The sequence below is a fragment of the Opisthocomus hoazin genome, chromosome 20, assembly GCF_030867145.1.
Source record: "Opisthocomus hoazin isolate bOpiHoa1 chromosome 20, bOpiHoa1.hap1, whole genome shotgun sequence".
Taxonomy (NCBI): Eukaryota; Metazoa; Chordata; class Aves; order Opisthocomiformes; family Opisthocomidae; genus Opisthocomus; species Opisthocomus hoazin.
In genome coordinates this window covers 16,347,867-16,373,328 of record NC_134433.1, presented here as the reverse complement: position 1 = coordinate 16,373,328, position 25,462 = coordinate 16,347,867, and the positions used below count along the sequence as shown (strand labels likewise).

Here is a 25,462-nt window from a genome sequence, read left to right as displayed (position 1 = left end):
GGTTAATGGACTTTCCAAGCAGTGATCAAATAGCGCTAAAGTTCAGCAGAAGGTGAAGTTTGTCCAAGTGACAGCCCCACAAGCTGAAGGATTAAAAAAACTTGCCATACAAATAAAGCAACACCCAAGCCCTGCAAGAAACTGTCAAGAGTATATGAGACCTTGTGTACTAGGCTTCGCAATTTCATACAGTGTAAATATTTCTTTGAAACTCAAAGCCGTCTTAGCCCCTCTCAATCTCTCCCTGCCACCCTTGCTGTAGTGTACTCCTTGCTGTGAAATGCTGCTGTGACTGGCACAGTTTCAGCTGTGACTTGGTTTCATGTACATGTTGTTATTTGTTGGGTGACTACAAGTAACACTGGCAGAGTTCAGCTGCTTCGCGTGGGACTTCTGGCCCTGGAGAGTTTGCAGTCTAAACAGACAAGACAAACAATGGCTGGGAGGGGAAGCAGCGAGATGAGGCCACTTTCTCAGGGTCAGCATGGAGCAGCCAGCAGCATAATCTTCTGGTTTTCCCACAGACACCTCACGCGCTGGATGAGACTGCCTCCCCTCTTGTCCCTCTGAGCTGTCATTTCTCTGTCCCCTTCTCCCCCGTTGCTCTGTAGCTTATTCACCATTGCTTATCGTGAAAATTAGGTTTAGTTTTCTGTAGGTGGTCATAAATTGGGGCATGTCTGGTACCCAAGGGGTTAATCTGTAAAGGTCTCCTAAAAGAGTATGCTGTGGAAAGTTGCACAGATGGAATATCAGAGATAGACTACAGTAATTTTTTCTCTGCATTCTTTTGGTCTCTTTGGGATTTTATAATTTTTGGACCACATCTTTGGGTATAATAAATAAAGCAGATGGGTCAGCATGTGTGGTGAATTCAATGCTTTCGTGATGAGCAGTTGCACTGGAATAAGGGAGACAGAGGTTTGGGTTTACTCCTTTTAGGTTCAAAACCATTGCCATGGGTATTGTATCTTGTAAGGGAGCTGCATTCAGAAACATCTGTGATAAATTTACCCACTGAAGTTACAAGAGCTGTTATCTCAGCTGGCTGAAGGTCATCGGAGAGTTTTGAACTTGAGCTGTCCTAAACAAGGATAGTAGAAAAGGGTCCCTGCATTACAAGGAAAGTTACACAGTCAGCCCCGCTTGAGTTCACTGTATGCACGCCCTAATATATGTCAGCATAACCTCAAGCATCACGGACATCTACCACACAGCTATTTCAGCTCTTCTTTAAAAAAATACTGCCTAAAACATACTGGCTTTATGTGTTCCTCTTCAGCCTGTGTTTTCTCTGAACTCAGCTGCCAATAACTGCAATTTGCTTGCAGGCGTCCAGCCTCCTTGCAGGAGGAGTGGGATGCCTGGCAGGCGCAGGCACGCAGTCGGCAGTGTTTCCGATGCGAAATGACATTCTTTTCCACTGCAGTGAAAAATGTTACTGAGCTGTTTTGTCTTCCTTTGGCTTCAGTTGCCTCACTCTGCTCTGTAATTACATCTGATTATTTATCATGGTGCAAAACACCAAGTCGTTCATTATAACCAGGGTTAAAAACATAGTTCTAATTGGTTCATTAAAAACAGAGAGGATACAAGGCCTCTGGCCACAGCATGGGATGTGGAATCAGAAGACTTAACTTGTCTTCCTAGCTTTGCTGCCTGCTTCCTAGGGGAATTTGGAGAAGTCATTAAACCCAGACTTAAACCAAACTTAAATATAACCAGCTCAGTTCAGGAATGGTAACAGTGCTCTGAGACAGATATGCTAAGTCTTGTGAAAACTACAAAATATTGTCATTGAATACTGAATTACTTTGTGGATCAGTCTCTTTTCTACCCTTTAGATTTAGAAGCCTCCCACATCCAAGCAAAATGCACTACGAGGGAATAATATCAATCAAGGCCAAGGTGTTAAACAATAGAAAATCAGGCCTGGTGACATACTGGTATTCACGCAGGGCGAGGATGGAGACAGCGCCCTTCAGCAACCGCTGTGTGCCATTTGGCTGAATGCAGAGACACTCCTCGACGCAAATTCCTGCCAGTGCTCGGCAGGGCTTGAGCAAAGGTCCGGTCCTGGCCTGCTTCCTGTTGAATGCACAGAAAAGAAATTCAAAGCTTCAGCCCAGGCCTCTTCTCTTCTCCTGCCATCTCCTCCCGCCACAAAGCAGCACAGGCAGGCAGCCCCGAAGTCGTCTGGGAGATGATGCCTCTTGGCCCCCTTGCCTTTGCCAGCGCAGCTGCAGACTCCAGGCCGACGTGGCTGCGCTCGTGTTCGGCTGCTGGGAGATATACTTCAGCCCCTCCATTTTTCATTCGTTTTACAAACTTGCTCCTCTTCCTTCCCCAAGATGCCAGATTCCTGATTTGACTTTCATCTTCAGGGCGCCAGGGCCCGGCTGGCAGGGCTGATCGAACAGCTCTCAGCACAGCAGTGCTGTCAGGTGAGACGGACTCGCCTTCGGAGAACACTCATTTCACTTTGATACGGAGGCAGAGGATCTATCCAGCTGATGTTCTGGTCTGCAACAAGCCCTGTCTGCCAGATTTAAAATAACCTTTCTTCGACTGCTTATTCTTCTGTCCTGCTTTTCATTCACTGCTCTTGATAAGTACAGTGCAGTTAAATACTCCAGCCAGAGCCTGCCGGGGAGGAGAAGCTGGGCCAGCGGCCCTGGGTGGGCAGGCGAGGCGATGAGGAAGCAGAGCCTGCCTCTGCAGCCCTCACTCCAGCACTTGCTAGAGCTTGGGGCTGACTCTGAGGCAGAGACTGTTCTCGCCCTGGCTCCCCAGCAGCATGCCCTGTCCTGGAGGGAAAGCACCCACGAGTGTTTGGTGCACAGGAGCTGGAAGAGCTGCGTGTCCCGGTGGGTAACAAGCTGCACCTTTCAAAGCAGAAGTGCTGCCTCCGCGAGTGCAGAGGGGATGTGTGCTCCCTTCTGCCTGCTGCGACCGTGCGCCGGCTGAAAAGGGCTGGGCCTGGGAAGCTGATGTGAGAGCAGAGGAATGTCAAAGCAGTCACGTAACAAGCCAGAATAAGGGCCAACTCTGAGTGTAACAGATAACAAGATAGCAGGGAATATTCTGAATCATTCCAGTCCCATGCACTTTTGTGTAAGTATGAAATAGCCACCTTTTTTTTAAATACCTGACCTGAGGCAGACACGTACAGTGACTCATGCTAACCTAGGGTGTAGTCAGTAATAAACTGCTGAGCGTGTTTAGAATAGGAAGAATATTTTTTGGTTTTTGTGAAATTTGAGTTTTGGCATTGGACGAACAGGATTATGCAAATTGCATGCAGGGTGTCATTGTAAATTTCAATAAATTGCCTATAAATTCAGTTTATAGAAAAGCAGGTTGAGTTTAATAGGAAAACGAAAGGGAGAGGCTACCTACATTCTGTAAAGCAGATCAAGAAAATAGTAAGAACAGAAAAAGTCAGCATGTTGGGGAATTACAGGGTCGTGTCTGACAAGCTTCTGCCTGGAAACAGCCAAGGCTGCATTCCTGCTGCGGCTGAGTTGGGAAAGAGCAGGTTGCTTATAGATAAAGGGTGTTTGCTTACAGGTCGGAGACGGGCCTGAGCTGATGTGGAGCTGAGCCTAAAAATATTTGGGTGGCTTGTATCCAGGCCTGTTGCTGCAGGGCCTACAGAAAAGGTGAAGAATTTGAGAGAAATGGAGGTTCTTTGAAGCTGGAGGCTGGACAAAATAATTTCTTAAGACCTCTTCTGGGCCCCATTTTTGATGGGTTGTAAAAATGTTGGAAAGAGTACAAGAGTGAGGGGAGAAAATGGGAACTTGCTTATTTGCAGTGGAACCTTTTATGTTATACTGAGAATGTGCACCTGTGTTTGCCCAGTGTATACAGAGTAAGAGTGGTAGAAAAGAGTCTTAAAGTAAATACTAGAATATGAACTCGAATAAATAGTAGATATGAAGGCAAAAATAAGTAATGTCCTAAGACAAAATTTCTTTATTAGGAAACATGTATCCCTCTCATTGCTTTTAGGAAAATCCCCACAAACACACCTGCAGCTCAGAGGGCAGAATTTCTCCAGGCAGGCATATTCAGAATAAAATACAGGTGGGGTTAGTAAGGGTACCTAGTGCCATTTGAGTAAAAGTGAATATTCGTGTTATACCACTGACTCAGAACTCACATTGCTAATAGACACTTACAGTCTTGAATCAAGTGGTGACAGGGGAAGAAGAAGGAAAAACAGATTAGGGGAACGGGATTGATCAAGATCAGAAAAACAAGATTTTGTGTAAAATCTGGCAATGATTTGGGAGAATTTATTACCAAGCATGACCCTGGTATCTTATTGTAACTTTTTTTGCAAAAGATTGTTACTCATTTTTACAGCAGCAGGAATGTCCAGCAGTGCAATCTCTTGGTGTCTTTGCACTCTGAACAGAAAGCTGTAGGGAAGGTATACTGAAGAACTGGGGTAACGTTTAAAAGCTGAAGAAAAAAGTACGAAGAAGGTATACGCAGCAAAGATTTCAAGCAAATGAGCAAAGACCGATAAATAACCAGAGGTAGAAACAGTGTTTACAAAGCGTTTAGTTCCCTTCCTTCTCACTGTCTGTTTTATCCCTTCTTGCAAACATTGCATTCTGCGGGCTACCTTAGGAGCTCTTGGCCTAAAAATAATCAGTATGCGGTAACACCGCTTCTGCAGACACGTAGTAACGTAGTTCCAAGAAAAGCCAGCCACGTCGAGCCTCTCAGTGATGTCGTGTTCCCCAGTTCTTCCTTCCCCACCAGGTCTCTGTTTTATCCAGCTTTCTGTAATGCAGCAGCTGAGCAGCGTCGCTTGATGTCTTAGCTAGGGCTGTGCACATCCGAGTGCTGCTCTGCCGGCAGTTTTCTGCCATTGTAGGTAAAACGATCTGGGAAGTAGACATCCTCCTTAAAACCCTACAGACTCGTACTGCAGAGCTGTAATCATGTAGAAGTACTTTATGTGAGCACAGCCCATTCCTGCAAATTAAGGGAATAAACCATAGCAATACAACACCACAGCTATCCTGTTGAACTGCCTCCACACTGCAAGCTTGCTTTCATTACATCTACTTCTAAACAGACAGGGATACAGAGGCACCAGGACTGAGACTGTTGTAATTTGTCTCCTGCATCACTTTTTTCTCCACTGAAGCATCGTGCCTGGCTCTGTGATCAGCCAGACAGGGTCACTCCAGCGAATCTGACGGCTTTCAAGGGGAGGACCTGCTCCCTGCATTAATGTAATTGCAGGTCATTTGTGAGATTCCTTCCGTGTCTTACTTCCTGAAGGCCTGCCACAGAAATCGGGTTTTGTAATTTGAGTACTAAAGAGTGGCTGGGTGTAATGATGTGCTCCATTATTCAAGCAGCCTCTGTAGCATGAGAAATAAAAACTCAGTGTTGCCATTAGGACTGAAAATACAGACGTTGGTACATAACAACTATCTTGTGCAAGCAGTGTAGTGGGCGTTGTGTACACAGTTACGACTTTGAGCTTAACTAGGGTCTATTTTGTCCTGTTTATAAATGTTTTCCCAAAAGAGACTGATGAGATTTCTGGTTATGCACTCATTATACCTCTCTTGAAGTCACAGATTGTACAGAAAATGTATAATAAATAAGCTTTGACAGTAGCAATAGGTTCCCCACTAAAGCAAAGCAGGATCTTGGGGGAGCACAATTTACCTTTTTGTCAGGTGTCATTTTGATGACCACGAACAGGCGGAATGAGATGTACATGCTGAGGCCTACAGACGGACTGATCAGCTGCAGAACAAAGGTAATTGGGGCTGAACATTTTGTCTCGCAGCAGCTGTACGCTGGCTCTTTGGCGCTGTGAATGGTCTAGTCACTGGGGTTTCGAACAGGAAAAGGCTGCTGTTAAATAAAGACACAGGAAAGAGAGAGTATTCTTGCAAGACCCGAAATTTAAGCCTATATCCAGACACGAACAGGAAGCACATATCCTAATTCAGTAACACACTGTACGTTAAAAATATGCATTGTACAATTTGAGCTACTGAATTTCAGTCGGTCAACCTGTGCTACGGTGGTAACAACGCTGTGTACTCCCGCAAACAGAAACCTATTACATTAAAGACTTAAAGCTCACAACGACTTTGACTACTGGTTATTATTAGCATTGTTTTATAGATGAATACACCAATCCAAACTGAAGATCAAGGATTTACCGAAGTTTGTATGGAATAGTCTCTAGAAGAAGTAAAACTCCTCCAGAGCCAGACTCCAGGGCTTCAGCCTAGGGACTATCACTTTATCCCCACTGAGGCTGGGCACAGGACCTTCACACACAGGGTGTGGAATCGCCTGGGCTCTGGATGCTCTCAGTAGAGCTCCTTAGCTGGTGCTTCACTTCAGGCCAGAGTCCGTGTGTAGGGCACGCTGCTGTGGGAAAATGCACTGGTTGTGAGACAGTAACTCTCTCATGAAGGCAGCAAACATCAGTAACGTTCCTGCAAAAAAGCCCTGTAAGCATCAGCTCACGGGCCAGCTGTGAGCAGCAGTGCTGCATATTGCTGGCCAGTGCAAGGCAGGTGGAAGAGGACTGTGTTTCCTCTGTCCTCCTTGCTAATGCCTAAGTTCCTGAATGCCAGGTTGGCTCCTGGCCCTCCTGCTGTGTGGGGACAGGGGGGATGTGGCCGTGGCTGTTCTGCGAGGTGGCCTGTCTGGGCAGCCGCCGTCACCTCCCCAGGTCTGCCCCTCTCAGCTGAGACCTTTCTGCCCACTGCACGGGCGCCTGCTTGGTCAGGCAAAACCTGTGCTGTGAGACAGGCCCAACGTCACTTCAGAAACAGCAAAGCATCAGCTGCAGACGTGCAGAAGAGCAGCCGCTACAAGAGGAGGGGACTGGTAACAGAAACCAGGCCCTCGGCTGAGCAGCTGGTCGTGCAGCTGGTGTGGCGGAGTCGATGCAGGACGTAATGCCATGGCATCATGTGACAGTGCCTCATCAGGCATCGATGCAACGTCATGCGGTATGAACATCCTGTGCCATCAAAAACCATTTTACAGTGCAATTAGAAGGCTGATAGCAGCATTTGTAGGAATACGCAAGGCAGTGTTGTCAAGTAATACGGCAATATGAGGGTAGATCTTAATGATACAGCACCTTCCATTGCTATAGTAGTAAATGAAAAATGTGTAAACTCACTTCTTGTTGCTGCAGTGTCCAAATTAGAAGCTACTAATTAATGTTTGTCCTCACTTATGCTGCTAAGCTCCAAGCCTACGTTCTTCTAGAGACAATTCCGCTGTTCTCTGGGGATCCGGTGCAGAGACAGTTTCCTGGCAGGAAGGGTGCTGACCTGGGAGCCAGGAGGCTGACGCTGTGGGACTCACGGCTCTGTGACTGACTTGCTGCATGACCACTGAGTCAGTCACAGCAGCTTCCCGTGCTTCTGTTTGCCCTCTTCACTGTTCCCTGTTTCATCTTTTAAGGTTGCAGGAAGGTATTTCTTTTTAATCTGTATTTATACAGCACCTAATACAAAGGGATCCGGGTTTCAGTGCGAGTCCTTACAAGCTACTGCAACGCAAAGAGCACGTTGTATAGTGAAGAGCTGTGTTACACAACTTTGGCGTAAGGGTGATAAAGCCGCCACGTGGAGGCTGGGCAGACTTACTCGTGCTCAATTTATGTCTGTGCAGCTCCTAATCTTTAAACTGCAATTAGAATGTCTTCTATGCTAGCGTGATAAAGCCTGCTGTCTCACAAGACAGCTCAGTCAATGCCCTTTTGGTCTATATTTGAAGGTTGTGCTACCATGAGTGTGCCAAGAAAGGGCGTTTTTGTCTTTTTTTTAACTTAGCTGAATGTGCCAGTGACAGTTCTGATAAAGTTACAGCTACACAGCTGTAAAAGTGCACAAGACTGCCTAATCTTTTTACTTTTCAGAATAGACATAGACTTTTATAGCAGTGCAACTATTACTGTATGTGGAAGGAAAAGATGAACTGGCCACTTCAATTCTGCCAGTCTAACACAGCAAAATATTTTAAGTGCAATTCCATTACAGGATTAAGCTGTGGAAGCTCTTGTGCTTCACAGGTGTAACCTTGTCTTTTCCTTTCCTTTCTTACTGAGCTAGGAAGTATTTTTCCCTCTTGCCTTCTCTCTCCTTTCTTTTGGAGCTGGCTTTTCTTGTCATACTACATGCTCTCGAAAGAGCTTGGCATTTTTCCCTGCCCTTTGCGGCATTGGAATGCTTTCTTCCTGTTTCTTAATCCCTGTTACGACTGCAAGTAAGGCAGAGGTGGTGTCTTTGTTTCACTGATGCTTTTAAGTCACATGATGATATTTAGGAAATCTGTGGACCTGCAGCGCTGCAAGATTACACCCATAATGAAAAAAAACATTACAAAAATGCAAAATGGGTTAATGAGTGCCCAGGTCCTTAAAGGGTCAGGTTCAACTTTAGGGCAACTATAGCTACTAGTGGCCAGCAGTCTGATTCTCCAACATTTTCATTGCTCATGTGGCCAGGTCATTAAAAAAAAAAAAAAAAAAAGAAAGTAAGACTGGAGCTCTGTTTAGATACCAGCCAAGAGTTCAGCAGGAAAGTGCAAATGTAAACACGGTGTTCACAAGAGGGCCATGGCTCCGTGGTCCTTCACAGTGCCAGGTATGCTGTTGCTGTCGGAATTGAAAATAATTAGGTGCCCACTGTTCTCAGAAACAAGAAACACCCCTCAACATGTCCAACAGATCCTTCCTACTATCCTTTGTGTGGCTTTCTCTGTACAAAAAAAAAGATGGTGGAAGGTGATACCATAGACCTCTGCATTGCTTCCTAGAGTTTATGTAGGACTTTACTATGAGGCAGCAGGCAGGCAGTTAATGATTACTTTAGGCTGAGGTCTTGGCATTAGTGCCAGTCAGGTCACAATTTGCCATTGATAAAACCGTTGCGCAGTGCCAAGTATAGCAATGTTTCAAAGACAGTAGCAAAAATAGAACCCCTGGTTTCTTAGCAAGTATCTGTAAATTTAGCAAATACCCATTAATCTCTATCTATCTGTCTATCTATCTATCTATAACTCAGGTAGAGGATGACCCTCAAGTCTAATTAATTTCAATGGGGTTAAAATTTACCTTCCTATGTTTCTCCTACTACTTCAAATAGCAGTACTATTACTTTTCTGTACTAGGTAAGCTTCATTCTCAATTTTCAGCAGCTCTAAGGCACTGCAGCTGCGGACTCCATGCTGATCAGCATTATCTGGCAGCCCAGCGATCCAGCATGGATGGTACCCACAGGGCAGTGCCGTACATCGGCCATTCAAACCGCTTGATGTGTATTTCAAATAAGATTTTAAAAATTTGATTTTAGAAAAGCTTGTGTGAGCTTAAGCAGCAGATGAAATTAAATAGGGCAGCATAAGCTAATAGCATGACTCATGGGAAGGAAACAGAGCAGCAGTTGGTAAAAACTGTTCAGTAACAAAGAGTCTTTATATTCATAAATTCATACAGGCTAACATGAGGCTTACAAAAAGGTTGTTTAAGCAGCAGAAAAGTAAATTCTGGTCTCGAGATTCTCCCAGTTCCTAAAGAGTTACCTTTCCATCAGACACTTGCCTTTCCCTGTTCAGTCCCTCCTGTACACCTGATTACTTAAGAAGAGACAGGAGGAAAGAAAAGAGGCAATCTTTGGTGAATGAGCTGGTCCAGTGGCATTTTTGCATGCTGCACAAGTATCTGTGTTTAAAATAAGTTAAAATAACAGCACAGATACACCAGCTGTGAATTTATGCAGATCTTTGCTAAACCATTGACTCGTACCTGTAGCAGTAAATCGTATGTTTCTGATCCCAGCCATTTCGTCGTGACTGAACTGAGCAGGAGTGCGGCATGAATGCCATTGTGTCAGCAGAGCTAAGCCCTTGGACGCTGCAACCAAAGACATACTTTATCGATGTGCTGATGTTACTGAACCCAAATCCTGGCTCTGAGACTATGTGATTATAATCTAAAATCAGCTGATCTAACTGAGAAATAATTCCACAGAGGTTAATGGAAATTACACGGGATTTTATATAGTCTCAGGCCCAGTCTTTTACTGTGTAAGTCGAGACTAGTTTTAATTTCACAGTTCATCTGAGTGATGGGCATTCATCTGTGACTGGTTGGGTAGGTTGGTTTCGATGTGAGTAGCCTTTGACACAGCTGATCACAAGGCACTAGAAAGCTTTATGAAGACAAGCACTCAAGCAAATATAATCTGATTTTACAAAGAATCCTGCCTGGTAGAGTAAGGATAAGGCATTACCCAGAAGGAGCATTGCTTACAGTGGAAACACTGTGCAGGTTACACCCTGCAGAACGCAGAGTAGATGGAGATGGTAAGCGAGCTGAAGGGAGGGTGAATGGGTATCATCCAGCAAAAGGCAGGCAGGAGGAGCTTCCCTGTCCCCAGGCGGGCCATGCTGCAGGCGGCTGTGCCCCCAGCAGGTTATCTGGCTTTGCTACCAAGTGAGAGAGGCGTGCAAATGTAACAGATTTGGCTTAAAAGGCATCAGACAATAATGCTGACAGATACAAGAGGGATGCTCTTTGATGAACACACCCATAATGCTTGAGAACAGGACCATGCCTTGCATGAGCCAGTGGGTGAATTTACTAAACATGTAGGAACATCCAGTTTCTGGGAAGGGCTGGAAGGATGCTGGATGCTCTGGCAAGAGCAATGGTCAGAAAAACTCTTTATGTGACATCTACTGTATCTTATGATCTGCATTCAGGTAGTAAGACCTAGTGCATTGCTGCACAATTCAGAGAATTCAGCTCTAAATGGGAATGGAGCATAAGCTGTCCCTAGGGATAGTCACAAACAGGAGAGCAGTGAGCAGCAAAGGCAAAAGGCTGCTGGAAAAAACCAAAACAGCTAAGAAGGAACACCTACCGTTCAGTGTTTCCTAATGAAACAGCCATGGCCCCAAACAGAAATTCACAGACTGGAAACCCCAGACTGCTTTCCCTGAGGAGCAGTTTGTGTTAGCAGCCAAAAGGTCCAAGCCACAGACACAGGAACAACAAAGATAACAAGTACCGCTGGTCGTCACACACAGACGACCATATGCTGTAGCCACCCAGAGCTTGGGCTAGAGGCAGCTCTCCCACACTGCAGTGACACACAGCAGTATGAGGTACAGATAAAGACTGAAAACATAAAAAACAATTAAGCACAGCACAACCAAGAGAAGGAGGTAAAAGCTCCAGTATAGGGAGTTAATGGGGAGTTCATCTGCACCTTCCATGGCAGGGGGTTGGAGCTAGATGATCTTTAAGGTCCCTTCCAACCCAAACCATTCTATGATTCCCAGTAACAGAGCTGGGGTATCTGCAATGTTCTTGATTTGTTATGAAGGAGAAAAACAACACTGAAGTGTTTCAGTGCCATTAGGAAGTAAAGGACAATCACTTCACTGGGAAGACTGAATCTAATGAAAACACTGGACAGTGAAAGAGCACAGGAGCTTCTCGACTGGTCTGCAGCTCTTCCCGCATGTTCGTCTCTCCTGGTCTCCTCCCAGTGACACTCCAGACCTCCAGCTGTCTTTCTGAGAGTAAAGCTCCTGCCCTTTCTGTGAGATCACCTGGAAAAGAAGTCAGAAAATACCAGTCAGTACTAAAGTCACAAGGTCTATCTGGTCTTCCTCCCCCGTGAAATCTCTCCTCTTTTTGACCAGTTGTATGATAAACAAGACAGGAAATAGAATTTCAGGGAGAGGAAGGGATAACCTTGAATTATCCTTTGGGGCAATGTGATAATCTAGGCTGAGCTGATTAGACAGCCAGAACAAATAAAATAATTGCTTTATAATATTTAAGTAACGTATCATCTGCAAATTACTGTGATATCTGGGAGAGGCATTGCTTGCTAGGGGAAGAAAAAAGTAGATACACAAAATGACCTAATTACTCTGAAGATTTTAGAACATAAAGACATACACTGGGAGAGATTGTGATCAAACAAACCTCAGCTAGGATCTGACGAAGAACTTCTTTCTACCCCTAAGGCAAAACGGCAGACACCAGCTCAACACCTCTTCACCCATTTCCAGTGCGAGGCGTAAGCCCCAGTTTCAGAAAATACTCTGTCCCGTTTAGTTCCTTTAGAACATCTGAGCCCTTATGACGTCTTGATAATGGACAATTTTCTTGTATCAGACCAAGCACCAGGGATTAAAATCCTGGTGTTTTGCATCCAAATGAGGTTTCTACTGGAACAGAAATATTTGCTTTTAGAAATTGATTGTGTGAAACAATGTGCTACAATTTTAATCATCCTTTGCTGATTAGACTTTCTGGGGTAAAAGTCCCAGCGTTGAGTATTTTGTACAGAATCTCCGACTTCTCTCCAGTGTAATCCATCATTCTGTGGTTACTGCTAACCTGGCCAGATCAGTGACGTGCTCTGCTCGCATCCAACAGACCCACCTGCAGTCAGGGGGAACGGCCAGTCAGAGAACACCAAAGAAACCCCACGGCTTCATCCTTCAGACAAAAGTTTCTTCATGTTTTGCAGTCCGCCCAGCCCGTGTCAGAGAGGTCAGGGAGACAGATGTCACGGACAGGACACAAGGCAGAGCGAAGCGCGGACCGTTCTCCTCTGCGGGGCTGGCCCGGCGCGGAGGGGTTTTCACGGCCTCTCGTGCCCTCTAACGGAGGGACCCGCCGCGGGGACGGGAAGTCACCTCTCACCAAGAACCTGGCAGGTCCTTCTCTTCCGCGGTTGCTTCGGTGGGTTTGTTCAGCTTCACTTCAGAGCAGCAGGAAAATGGTTTTGACGCGGACCCCAGATGTGGCAGATTTCCTCCAGAATGACGCCCTATCCATCAGGAACCGAAACCCAACACGTGCCTCGCAGAGGAATGCCTCCGTAAGCCACGGTAGGTTTCTGGACCGAAGCTGATAAATAGAAATTAAAAACGATCATCATTTGGCACATCTGAGCCACTGCTGGAGCGTTTGACAAATGCTGGTGTAAACGAGAGAGTGGGATGGGAGGAATGAAGAGAAGAAATCAAAGTATGAAAGAGACTTCAGTGAGCAGCAGGAAAAAAGATAGCGTAATAAATAAATAATTTGAGTTGAAAATACTAAGTAGAGAAAAGCAAAAGACAGAGATGTGGAAGGGAAAAAAAATCCATATTCTCTGGCAAGAAGCCAAGAGAAGTGTCACCCCCAAGAGCCAGGTGAGGCACAGTGAAAGAGCCCCAGATCTCCCGAGTGAACCGTAGGTGGGACCTAGAAATTCACTGAATCTTCAAGGGTGAAACACATCAGAAAGCAAGGAAATGCTTCAGGGCTTCTAGCTTTAGACGGAATTTTACTGGAAGTTGTGTTGTTAAATGATGCTGTCTAACAACCTAGGATCAACACCTTTACTCTGGAGTAAAGGATGAGGTGAATGAGTTGAGAATTGGTGTGGACTTTACTACAGATCTGGCCAGGTCATTTTCTTGGTGTGCCTCGACTTTCTCATCTGGTTCCCCAGGCTTTTTCCTCTTACTCAGGCAAAAAGCAGAAGTGCCAGAAAACCTCCAAGGACGCGATTCAATTGGTATTTTCCGGCTTGACTAGAAACATCGGTGTCTGGAAATTTCATGTTCTCACACAGACAAATTTCCAACTCATACTTCTAGTGGCTTGGCTCTCCAGGTTTTAGCAGGTCTCAACCTATGCTGAGAGGGAATAGAGGACGTAGCAGGGACCTTCCTCTTCCATGTGACTCCTACCACTAGTGCCACTTCTGACAGCCACAATGGGACGTTGTTAGTGAGGAAAAACCATTGCCATTCGCACTAAAGCCTGACAAGGTTTTGTGGATGCCTTAGGCTGTAAGTTATTATTTTAGTTTACATATAAGCTTAAGGAAGTGCATTAAGAAGCTCTTGTGGAATGTCTTAAACAAATCCACCAAAATAACCAAGAAGCATGAGACTGTCTAGAGCTGCCAAAGGAATGGTACCTCAACTCAGATGTTACCAGGAGCTTTGCTTTATCTTCAAATAATATCTAACTAGCAGCTATAAACTGTGATGTGTCTGCCTCTTGGAGGACAAAGGCATGTGGGTTTTCATGCATCCAACAGACAGGGGCTAGCACAAAAGTGAATAGTAAGAGAGAGTGTGTTTTTTTTCTAGGGCAGCAGATCACTTGTAGGATAGCGAGTCTTGGGGCACTTTGTATTGAAGCTAGGAAGAAGAGGAAACAATGAAAAGGAAGCGGAGAGCGTTGGGAAAGAGCGATCTTGACCAAACAGTGGCTTGGGATAAAGTTTGTAGAGAACACTATGAGAATTTCCACCATGACTGTTCAACCTCTGAAGTGTTCCCTTGTCTAAAACCTGGGAATACTACAGCAAGCCATTTTTGCTTTGAGGGGACAGATTTGCTTTGGAAAAAACACTGTGAGAAACAGGAAGCATCACTGTTTGTTTTGTTTAGTAAATTTTGAAGGGAAGAAATAGCCTGTCTTTTTCTACCTCAGTCAAGAGTTCCCAAGCTGCTGCTCTCTCAGCTAATCTCATCACCCCGGATTTCTTTCTGGCTTTTCGCGACATGTTTTTCATAAGCGTATCAGTAAGCTGAAGCCCTCTCCTGCCCCCTGCATGAATTATTGTTGTTTAGATTTTGGCAGAATGTAGAGATCCCTATGAAGACTGTGGCTGCATTGCCTTCAGTGGATCTTGTTCCTGCCTGACTGCTATGGGACACTGAGAGGTCAAATATATGACCAGTTAAAACAGGAGATTTGAGGAGGGAGCGATCCTGCCGGCCCTCGCAGCTGCAGGTGCTGGTGCAGGGCAAGCAGCGAGCCCACCGCCAGCCACGACAGCGACGGCAGCGCGCGTACGTCTGCCCGCCGTAAGGCCCCGCTCCATGCAGCTCTGCGCCGGCTTTAACGCTGCTGGCCTCCCTCTCCGCCAGCAGCAGGGACCTCTGGAGGAGTTCCTGAGCAGGAGAAGGGAGGAGACCTAGCCCTCAGAGGGGTTTAATCAGGAGTTAATCAACAATTCCAGGTAAGATCTTTGCTCCACTGAATCCATTGGGTGTTTTGTGTTCGTTTCCACTCTTACAGCCACTGTGACAAAGCCCGTTCTGTCCATCCAAACGCCTTCTGGGTGCGTAGCGCAGTGAACCAGACTCTGTGATCTCAGGGAACTCGGCCTTGGCCCTGCTCCCAAACACCCGCACGCCTGCATGGGGAAGAAAGCCCGCGGGAGCTGGAAGTCTCGGGTAGCAGACCCCTAGCCTCATCCCATTTTCCAGAGTTCAAAGCAACCATTTACCTGTTCAAGGGAACGTTGAGGACAGCAACAAACGCTTATAAAACGATGTGGTGATGCAGACCGCGCTTCTCCTGATGGGGTTTTTGGCTGAGCCTTTCTTTGTGCTCAGACCTACAAATACGGTTGGAAAAGGTTCCAGGGACCGGCTCCACTCGCCATCCAACTCAGTGAAGATTCTGATAATTAAGCAAATATATACACACATCATTGTAGGTTTGATTAGGATAGGAGTATATATAACCAATACATTAGCAGTCTTTTCTAGAACATAAGACAACCTTTAGTTTTAGAAGTCTTTTTGAAGCGTATTAATGCTGACCATTGTAATGCACTCTAATGCAAAGGAATCAATAGCCTTTACACCACAGCTAGTTTGTTGTGCACAGCAAATGAATAATACAAAATTCAGTGCACTTAACAGCCCAGTGTTAGACTTCACAATCTGTATAAATCAGGACTCTTTTTGCATTTCCTGAAAGATAGTACCACAAGTTGCACAGGCAGAAAACTACTATTTATTCTTCAACCAATTAATTGAATTTTCTTAAATGAAATATTTGCAATCGATTTCCATGTTTTTATAAAACATCTGCCTCTTCAAATATTTGCTATGAATCCAGTTCCTGAATTTGTTGCTGGAATGCAATGGAATTGTTCATACTGTAAATCCAAATTACAGGAATTTCATTGTTCGTTACTTACAAGGAAAGAATACATACCTCAGAATGTATTTCATGTTGCTGCTGCTGGTAACAATTAATATGTGCTATGATGATAGCGAGAGTCTCCATGTCAAATCAAGGCCCCTGCTGGGGGCAGCGACAGGAGAAAAGGCCGTTTTCTTCGCCAGTTCTTCACTAGGCATTTTTTGCGTTCAAATCCTATGTTCCAGAGGTCTTACCTCCAGTTGCATCTTTATTTATGCTGCCAGCATTCTGACCTGACTCTGGCACGAAAGGACGTGATTTTGCGCTTCCGTCTACCCAGCAGGAAAACAAATTAACGTTCCCAAGAAGGAAACTGGAAGTGGATGTTTATTTGCCTTGTTATCTGCGTATCCTACTTTTCTGAGTCACGAGCAGTAAACCGCCGGCTGGGTACTGCAGAACTAGGCTGGGGAAGAATTCTGGTGTGCTACATGGCACATTTTTAGTTACTGCTGGAGTTCCGCAGCGAAGCCTTGAGATGTAACAGCAGCTGTTAAACGGAAATAAACTCATTTATTGAAGAATGACCTTTTTTTATTTAAAAGGTAAGCTACAGCTATGCATTCCAGTCTGCCTACGATCCCCAGATCGCGGCCGATCTGCCAAGCGCAGCGGCCTTGGAACGGCCCCTGCCGGACACCCCGGGCAGCCGCGGTCAGAGGGGACAGGTTCGGTGGGATCCGCTGAACACGTAACTTCGAGGGAGACCCTTAAAACAACCTCCGATTCTGAAGGGCAGCTTACAGGGCTCCAGCGCTTTGTCACTCCTGAGGGGCTCCTGCCTTCCCCTCTTCCCCCGTCCCCGCTGCCCTCTGAGGAGCCGGACCCGCCGCCAGGCCCCTGGGCGCGCCGCCTCACCCCGGCCCGACGGCTCGGGGAAGGGGCCGCGACCGGCCGGCGGCACCTCCCGGGCTCCCCCGCCGCGCCGAGCCTGCTCGGGGAGCACCGGAGGGGATCGGCCGGGGCGGCAGGGGGCTGTGCCCGCGGAGCCTCTCCCGGCCCTCCCAGCGCCGCGCCCCCGCCCCACAGCGCATGCGCCACGGCCCCTCCGCGCCGGCCGCTCGGCCCCCCCCTCCGCGCAGGCGCGGCGCGGGCGGCCCACCCTCCTCCCCCCCCCTCCCGCCGCGCAGGCGCAGTGCGCCCCCGCCGCCGCCTGTGTCTCGGCGCTCCCCCTGGCGCGGCGGCCGCGGCGCTGCTGCTCGGGCGGGCGGGGGCGGCCGCCGCGGCTCCCGCTTCCGGTGTGGTGTCATGGCGGGCCCTGGGCGCTGATGGTTGCGGGCGGCTGAGGGCCCCGGAGCGCGCCAGGGATACCGAGACGCTCCCCTCGCCCGGCGCCTCGCCCGCCGCCCTCCCCGCGGGGATCCGCCCCCCTCCCCGGCCGGGCGGGCGGGGGGACATGGCGGCCCACAAGCCGGTGGAGTGGGTGCAGGCCGTGGTGAACCGCTTCGACGAGCAGGTAGCGGGGGCGGCCGTGAGGAGGGGAGGGCTGGGGCGGGCCGCGGCCGGGGACGCGGGGCCTCTGCGGGCCGGGAGGGGGCGAGCGGCGGGGGCGGCTGCCCCGCTCCCCGGGGCGGAGGCGGCGGGGCCGAGCGCTGCCCCCGGCCTCCTCCCCCGCCGGCGGCTGCCCGGGGGCGAGGGAGCTGGGTCGCCCCTCAGCCCCGGCCGGGGGGCGGCGGCCGGCAGCGCCCGTTGTGCGGGGCAGGGCGGCTGGGTGGGGCCGGGGCCTGGCGGGGGAGCGGCCCCCGCCGTGCCGGTCCCGCCGAGGGGCGGCGGCGCGGGGAGCGGGGCCGGGAGGGGCCCGGCGCCGCTCCGCTCCCCGCCGCCGCCGGAGGGGCTTCGCTGCCCGCAGGCGTTGCCGCGGACGCGCTCCCCGGCTGTGCCTCGGCTCGCTCGGCGGAGGGGAGGCAGCGCCGGGAGAAGGGGCGCGGGGGGGACTGCGGGGAGCTGCCCCGCGGCGTCCGCGCGGGTGTCACCCGTGTGGCCGCGAGCGCGGCTGCGCGGGGCGGGGGGCTGCTCCGGCCGCGGCTGCGGCACCGGTCCGTGCCGGTGCTTTGGGGAAGGGTGGTCTGGGGGGAGAGGGGTCCCTCGGCCTTCGGGTTTGCGTGTCTGTGCTCCGCACGCAGGAGCCGCTGGCGGGGATGAGGCGGCACGGCGCTCCCGGCGGGGCCGAGCTCGGTGCCTGGGCCCCGCGGTTCTGCTCTCCTGAGGGGTGAGTGCGAGCGCAGCCGGGGCTGCGTGAGCGGGTGCTGTGCGCTGTCTCCTTTCGCTGCGCCGTGGGCGCAGCCTTCGTGTCACGCAGGGCGCACGCGGGGAGACCCCGTCCGGTGTGACGGCCGGCGGCTGCAGGAAGCTGGGTCCGCAGGCTGAGATGCCTTCACCTGCCTTACGGTCAGGTGTCCCTCAGTGATGCTCGGCTCTCAGCAACCCGGAGGAAGATTGTGGCTTGGTGGAGTGCAAATAAGCTGTTCTTTTCCACGTTGATGTTAAAGCTGCTGCAAGTGAGGTTTATTTGAAGAAGGAAAATATCAAACTTTGTCTTTCGACGTTAAAATAATGCAGATTTTTCCAATACGTTTTAGGCATGGTTGCATAGTTAACTTATCTCCTTCCCCCCCCCCCCCCCCCCATTATCTTGAGTCATAGATCAGTTTTTCCATAAGCTTGAGAAGCGTGGTACTGATTAAGTTCCCAATAATGCAGGAAAATGTTTCTTTGTGCACTGGTGTTAAAAGGCCCTAGGCTTTGTCGTCTGCTTTGTTATGTATATTGTGGAACTGGGCTTGCCAACATCTGTTAAGAGTTAAGAACTTCAGCTTTTTAAATGGAATTATTTTTCTATACATTTTATGGGATAATTACAGATACATGTATGGGAGGAGCCCTCTCCTGATGGGGAGAAAGCTGTTCTGACTTTTGAGATGCTAAAATATTGGAGTTGCAGGGATAATATGCATGAAATGCGGTACTGACTATTGTAGTCCTAGTGTAGCTTGCGTGATAGGTGCTGTTTACAAAACTTTGGTTAGTTTGTTGCATATTTTTGTTTAACCAGTGTTTTTTTTGTTGAAGTATTGTATCATCAAGAAGCAGTGCAGCAAGGATGAGACATTAATCTCTACTTTTTCATGAGAAGTCTTTTCTCTCATTTATTAATTTCAGCTCAGGGTTCTCAGTTTTGTTTGTTTCCTTTTAGTAGCTCATTTGACCATGAGCCAGCAGCGTGCCCTGGTTGCCAAGAAGGCCAGTGGGATCCTGGGGTGCATGAGGAGGAGTGTGGGCAGCAGGGCGAGGGAGGTTCTCCTCCCCCTCTGCTCTGCCCTAGTGAGGCCCCATCTGCAGTGCTGTGTCCAGTTCTGGGCTCCCCAGTTCAAGAAAGATGAAGAGCTACTGGAGAGAGTCCAGCGGAGGGCTACGAGGATGAGGAGGGGACTGGAGCATCTCTCCTACGAGGAGAGGCTGAGGGAGCTGGGCTTGTTCAGCCTGGAGAAGAGAAGGCTGAGAGGGGACCTTATAAATGCCTCTAAATATCTGCAGGGTGGGGGTCAGGAGGACGGGGCCAGACTCTTTCCAGTGGTGCCCAGCGACAGGACAAGGGGCAACGGGCACAAACTGAAGCAGAGGAAGCTCCAGCTGAACCTGAGGAAGAACTTCTTCTCTCTGAGGGTGACGGAGCCCTGGCCCAGGCTGCCCAGGGAGGCTGTGGAGTCTCCTTCTCTGGAGATATTCCAGCCCCGCCTGGCCGCGGTGCTGTGCAGCCTGCTCTGGGTGACCCTGCTTGGGCAGGGGGTTGGGCTGGGTGACCCACAGAGGGCCCTGCCAACCCCCACCATGCCGGGATTCTGTGATTTCCTCTGCCTTGCCTAGTTTGACAGTGGTCTTCGCGGTGGAAAGGTGACTGTTCTTAAGTGAATACCCAGGTGCCCGGTTATTGTGACACCATCACTGCTGCTGAATGCGTTCTTGATCAGTGGCGATATTTATTTCTGTGCTTCTTGTGACTCCTTACGTTTGTGTCGTTATTGGGTAGTCATGTGGTTACAAAATTATCTACTTGTTACGTGTTAGATGGCTCACTTGAGCGTCAACTTCATACTGCATAAAAATATCCGCAGTATATGCACATTATTTTAGCGGTGATAATGCAGTTTTGAGTTTTTGCATACTCTGTCTGCCCTGCTAAGTGCAGGACCTCTTGATTCAGCACTGGGGGAGCCGCTGCTTACTCTGTCGTTGGTATGTCTGAATGAGGAAGGGGAGCTCATTGTTGTGAGTTGTTTAATTTTGTTTTTCTTTTCTGCGGGGGAGAAGACAAAATTTTTCAAGGTTTCTTCCTTCCTTTACAAAGGAGGAAAATGTAACCATCTTTCACCCAAATTTATAGATGTAGACAGGCTTTTCATTCATTTGCTGAGTGCTTGAATTCATTTTAAGACTGATGAAACAACAAACTGAGAGAATGCTAATCTGTTCTGAAAACAAGAAAAATCAGTGCAAACCAGTCTGTTCTCGTCTACTCTTGTTTATTGTTATAAATGCTGCTTTAACCAAAATCTACTTTCGTGTGTACGATTCTGTGGGCCTAAAATGACTGGCAAGCGTGGCTTTATGAGTTAACCAACGACTGGCTCGCTGAATACATTTTTCAAGTATACTGCCAGTGTCGCCCAGCTGCGCTCACTCCTGAGCCTACGACGCACCCTTCTCTGAGCTGCCCTTGAAGGCAGCGTGAAGGTTTCAGCTGGTGCGGAAAGAAGCTGTTGGTGGTACACGCGAGGCTAGAGCACGCTTCTTACATAGCACTTGTGAAACCTCTGGGCTGAGTTTGTGTGTAGTACTAGTTGTTATGTTTTTCACAACTTTCAGTGGTCGAGATAGAATTAGACTGCCATAGCCTGAAGAGGCTGGGCTATGTTTTAGTAAAATTCTCTGTGATTTCAGACATAATCAGGCCTTTGTAAAATAAAATTATGCCTTTTTTCCTATGGAAATGTTCACTTATGAGTTGAAGTGCTGTATTTTTACAGTATTTTTAAATGTGTTCTGAACTGAAATCATGGGAAGGCTGATACAGTAGTGAAGTAGTTCTGAGCATAGTCAGAGAAGCCTTACTGCCTAAACCTTTTAAAGCTAGACTGTTTTAAAACTATCGGATGTAATGAAAGGTATTAATCCTGTGTAAACTTGTGGCAGCTTAAGTGATTATGACATGCTTTAAAGAAAGAAGCCCTTTATTACGTGGCTTATGGTTTAGGCTCCCCATTTGTAGTTTATGAGATATGATTGCTTTCAGTTAAGAAAGCTTTTGGAAAAAGTGAAAGCCAGTAGGACCGTTCCATTCTTACTTTCATTAAAAGGCATTAGCTTAAAGGAAATGCTCCCTCCTCCAGTTGGTTCTCTGCAGCATTTGAAACCTGTACAGAATCAGAGACCTGAAAAAGCCCTGGCTGGAAGTACTAGCTTTGTGTTTTTTTGTGGCTGTTTTTTGTCTTGGCTTGTTAAGAAATCACTAGGAGTCAGAAGATGTGTTTTACAGCACTTGACGTGAGTTCTGCTGACTGTGCTCCCCGAGTGAAATGAGATCTTTTGCTGTAAGGTGAGGCTGGTCTGGGCGGAAAATGGAACTTTTTTCCACAACTGCTCTGAAACAGATTTCCACAGGAGCTAAGAACCGAGGCAGACCATAGCACTGCTCACGTAGCACAGGGCGTGCTGTTCCGTCTTTCTCTAGCATAAACCTGAAGCAGCTTTGATCTTATTTTCCTAAAACTGTGTGTGTGATGGATTTCAAAACGGAGCGCTGCGCTGTGCCCAGATGGTGTCCGAAAGAACAGAGGAAGGGATGGCCCACGTGCAACAGATGCTACCTGAGTCTGTGAATGAGCTGCTGAAAAGCATCGAGAGGATTTGATGATCCTTCCTTAAACACAGCAGTCTGTGTTAACAGGATGGGTAAATATATGTTTGTTCAGTGCCAACTCTTAGTTAACCTTATGAAAATACGATTTTGTTTTTTTTTTTTTAGAGCCACCTATATAACATATTATCAGGGTTCTGTGTTCTTCTGAAGGCTGAGTTGTGAGGTTCTTGTACTAAATAATGCCTCTTCTGAAGGTGATGCAGTGTGTGCTTGTAGTTGGGAGGAAGATGCCTGTTGATTTTTGAGAGATCTGTGCCTGGTTCGGGCAGGACTGATGCTGGGGAAGGGGTGGTGCTTTGTGACTGTTCTGTCTTTCACCAGTGCATCCCTGCGTTGCAGTCTGCTGAAGGAGTTCCAAGGAGTTGTTTGAAGGGGAAAAGCTGGGTAGATTTCCATGCTGTTAAGGATAGCACTGGGGATTTTTTCCTAGCTGTTGTGTGTGTTAATTTCTCCTGAATCTGAATCAAAGGCACAAGGCTTAGATGCATTCAGACATCTCCAGCTGCTACTGAAAATGATGAGCCCATTCTAGACAAGTGGAGAATTTTCCTGCTCCGAGGAAGGAAACCCTCTGGGATGGTCTCCCACCTTCCCCTCTCCGATGGTGATGATTTACCCCTGGGTGCCTTTCGTGAGGCGGAGGCAGCGGCGGCAGCGAGAGGGCCCAGCGGTCTGCCAGCCCCGCCGAGCTGAATGCTGGAGGTGCTGAGCCACAGGGCACCCGTCGGTGCTTGGGGTGGCTGCTGCCCCTGCTAGAGGTTTGTCAGGATGGTGGTGTCAACAGCTCTCGCTCTGCATCCTGTGGCCGGCGGGGTTTATCTGTCCGGGTTTGAATTCTTCATGCTCTGCAAAGTTGGATCTTGCACAAAAAAGTTGAAAGAGTGACTTTGAAGCGGTAAAGCACTTGGACTTGCTCCGTAGCTCCGGAAAATAAGACTATTAAATAGTCTTTTACTAAATAGAGATGATTAAACTTTGTGTTCATTAATTACAGGTGATAGAGAAAAATCCATGGTGTAACATTCACCTTTCTCAGCAGGTTGAGTGGGATATCTTGCAGAAGTTCCAGTCTGTCCATGTACATTTAGCATAAGATCGTGCTGTATTGTGTCAGACGAGGATACCTGACGCAGGTGCTAGTATCTCTTCTATAGACCTGAAAAACACTCATTTTGACACCTGTGAGCAAAGAGGGATCCCTTAACTGAACATTTTTGGATAAAAGTACATGAGCCTCCAAACTGAGGCCGCTTCCAAAGATACGACAGTCTTGCGGTGCTGTCCGATACCACAGTGCTTTCCACTTTTTAAACAGCTTTGCAGTTCTGTAGTAGCACTTACTTTAAAGCTTCAAAGCCATTTTTTATAATTTGACTGTAAAGATATTGTTAAGAATGCACATTAAATCTTCATTTCTTTTTTCCTCCGGAATTGCCAAGTAGTTGCTTTTTTTTTTTTAAAATTTTAAATTGAAGAAGTTGCTGTCTCTGGAGTCTGAAGGGACTGAAACGCTCTTATGCCCAGAAACAGATAGGTAAGGGTGACTCGGCGCAGGAAAACCTTTGCGTTCTCTCTCCTCAGCAGTATCTCGCCATAGGCAGCGAGCTGACCGGGTGACTTGTGCCCGCCAGGCACCGTTGCAGAATGGTGAATAACTTGTGCCGTATTAATGCGCAGGGGCGGTGAGTTTTCAGGTGCCAGACTTGTGTGTTGAAACAGCTTTTGAAGCACTGTTCTAGGGTTGTTTTCTAAGGTGCTAGCAGCTGACCGGGTGCTGTGATACTGCATGTCTGTGAATTGGCCTAGTGACATTTTTTTCTTAAATGATATTATTTTTTAATATATTTGTGATTATGATTTAATTTACATTTTTCATAAAGATGGAAGAATTTGGCAAGTCGAGAGAGGAATTTGCATATTTTGGGTAATAAATATTGATTTAAAAGAATAAATATATTTTAATAGCTGCTAGTTCAGCTGGATTATTTTTAACAATCCTGTCTTCTTGAGGGTATGTCAGATCTATATTTCTAAGTTTTATCTGCTATTGTATGCCGTTTGGAAATGTAAGGAAAATAAGAATCACATATGTATTGTGTTGCTTTTTTCTCCTACTAATAGTGCTTTGTTATCTCTTTACATTTAGTAAACCTTGTGAGAGTTGTTCAGCTCCAGTATTGTATCGGTAGCAGATTTGGGAGAAGTTGTAGATAGGTCAGCAGGGCTTCTTAACTGGAAGTCAGAAACGCATTTCTAGAAGCTAAGTTTAACTTAAACTGTCTGCGTGGTCAGAAGGTGTGTTTTAACACCTAGGGAGCTCGCGTGGCTGGTGGAAGCTGGGCGATGCTGGGATTCTTCAGCTTGCAGGTGTGCTGTTGTAGTGGTTTCAGCAACACCCGGGTTACCGGGTGACTTGTATCCCGACTTCAGCACAGGCTGGGTCTTGTGCTGTGTTATTGCAACTGCCAGGCTCGGCTGCTTGATGGCTTTTCCTTGTCTTTCGCAGCAATGTTCTTTTTTAATTGATCTGCAAAGATTTACAATTTGATAGTTGGAAAGATTCCAGATTTCACCTATCTGTTTTGTCTTTGTCCACTGCGTAAAATAAGGCAAATTATGGCAGTTACAACGTTGTGGGCTCTTGCTTCCTATTTCCGTGGTGAAAATAGCTGAACTGGAGTAGTGGGCTATCCCTCTGCCAAGCTGGGATGAGTGCAGAACGGTGCGTGTGTTCAGAGGTTGAAGCTCCAGTGATATTTAAGCTTTGTGCTTCAATTTCTGTTTCTAATTCAAATAAAAGGGATACAGGAAACCATTTGTGTCAGACTTTTTTTTCTAAAATAAAATTAAAGGCAATGAAAGTAAAATGTCAGCTTTTTTCTTTTTTTTTTCCTTGTAATGTTTTGATTGATAGCTATTTGTATAGATGTTAAATAGTTTCATTTTGGTCACACGGCACTGGCACTGCATCCCGTTGGGGGACGTATAACGCTCCAGCATGTCAGAGTGCACAAAGGAAAGAGCGGAGAAATAAAAACCAAGCCAAAACAGTGCTAATATTTCCTTTTTTATACAGTTTCCTATTTTAAATGGTGGTATAAAAAGCAGTTTTACTTCTAGGTGACCTTGTTGCAGTGGCTGTTGTGGCAGGAAGCTCCAGAAGTGGTAATGTGATGTTTCTGTAGCATGGAAGCGCACAGAACTAGACGTATGACACAATTTCTTTGAGAGGCGCTTCTGAAGTGTTTTATCACTCGGTGGTGTTGAGCTTTTCTGCTGTTGTCAGCATGGAGAGTTGAAAATTCAAACAAAAAGTACTAGTAATGGTGAATTTTTTAATTAAATGTATCTATATTCCACTAATGACTTCAGAAATGTATTGTAAAAATAACATCTAATGTGAAAACAAAGCTTGAGTCATAAATGCTGTTTGTTCTGCTTTTTCCGTTTTTCAAACGAGCGCATTGGAGTGCATCGCACGGTTTTGAAGCGTTGCAATGTGAGCG

The 25,462-nt window shown here is 47.3% G+C and overlaps 1 protein-coding gene and 1 long non-coding RNA gene across 6 annotated transcripts in view; one reads left to right on the top strand and one right to left on the bottom strand.

Moving 5' to 3' along the window:
* Positions 1-12,478: 12,478 nt before the first annotated feature.
* Positions 12,479-16,853, bottom strand: LOC142363725 (uncharacterized). The gene is made up of 3 exons (XR_012765915.1): positions 16,052-16,853; positions 15,333-15,508; positions 12,479-12,946 (listed from the first exon to the last, which is right to left on the bottom strand). It is a non-coding gene; the product is annotated as an uncharacterized LOC142363725 (long non-coding RNA).
* A 422-nt stretch (positions 16,854-17,275) lies between these two features.
* Positions 17,276-25,462, top strand: part of NF1 (neurofibromin 1) — a 95,870-nt gene continuing 87,683 nt past the window's right edge. For all 5 annotated transcript variants that reach the window (XM_075440100.1, XM_075440099.1, XM_075440101.1 and 2 more), the window contains exon 1: positions 17,276-17,495. In XM_075440100.1, the coding sequence (XP_075296215.1) occupies positions 17,436-17,495 (60 nt within the window). In that variant the 5' untranslated portion in view covers positions 17,276-17,435. The remainder of the gene's footprint in view (positions 17,496-25,462) is intronic.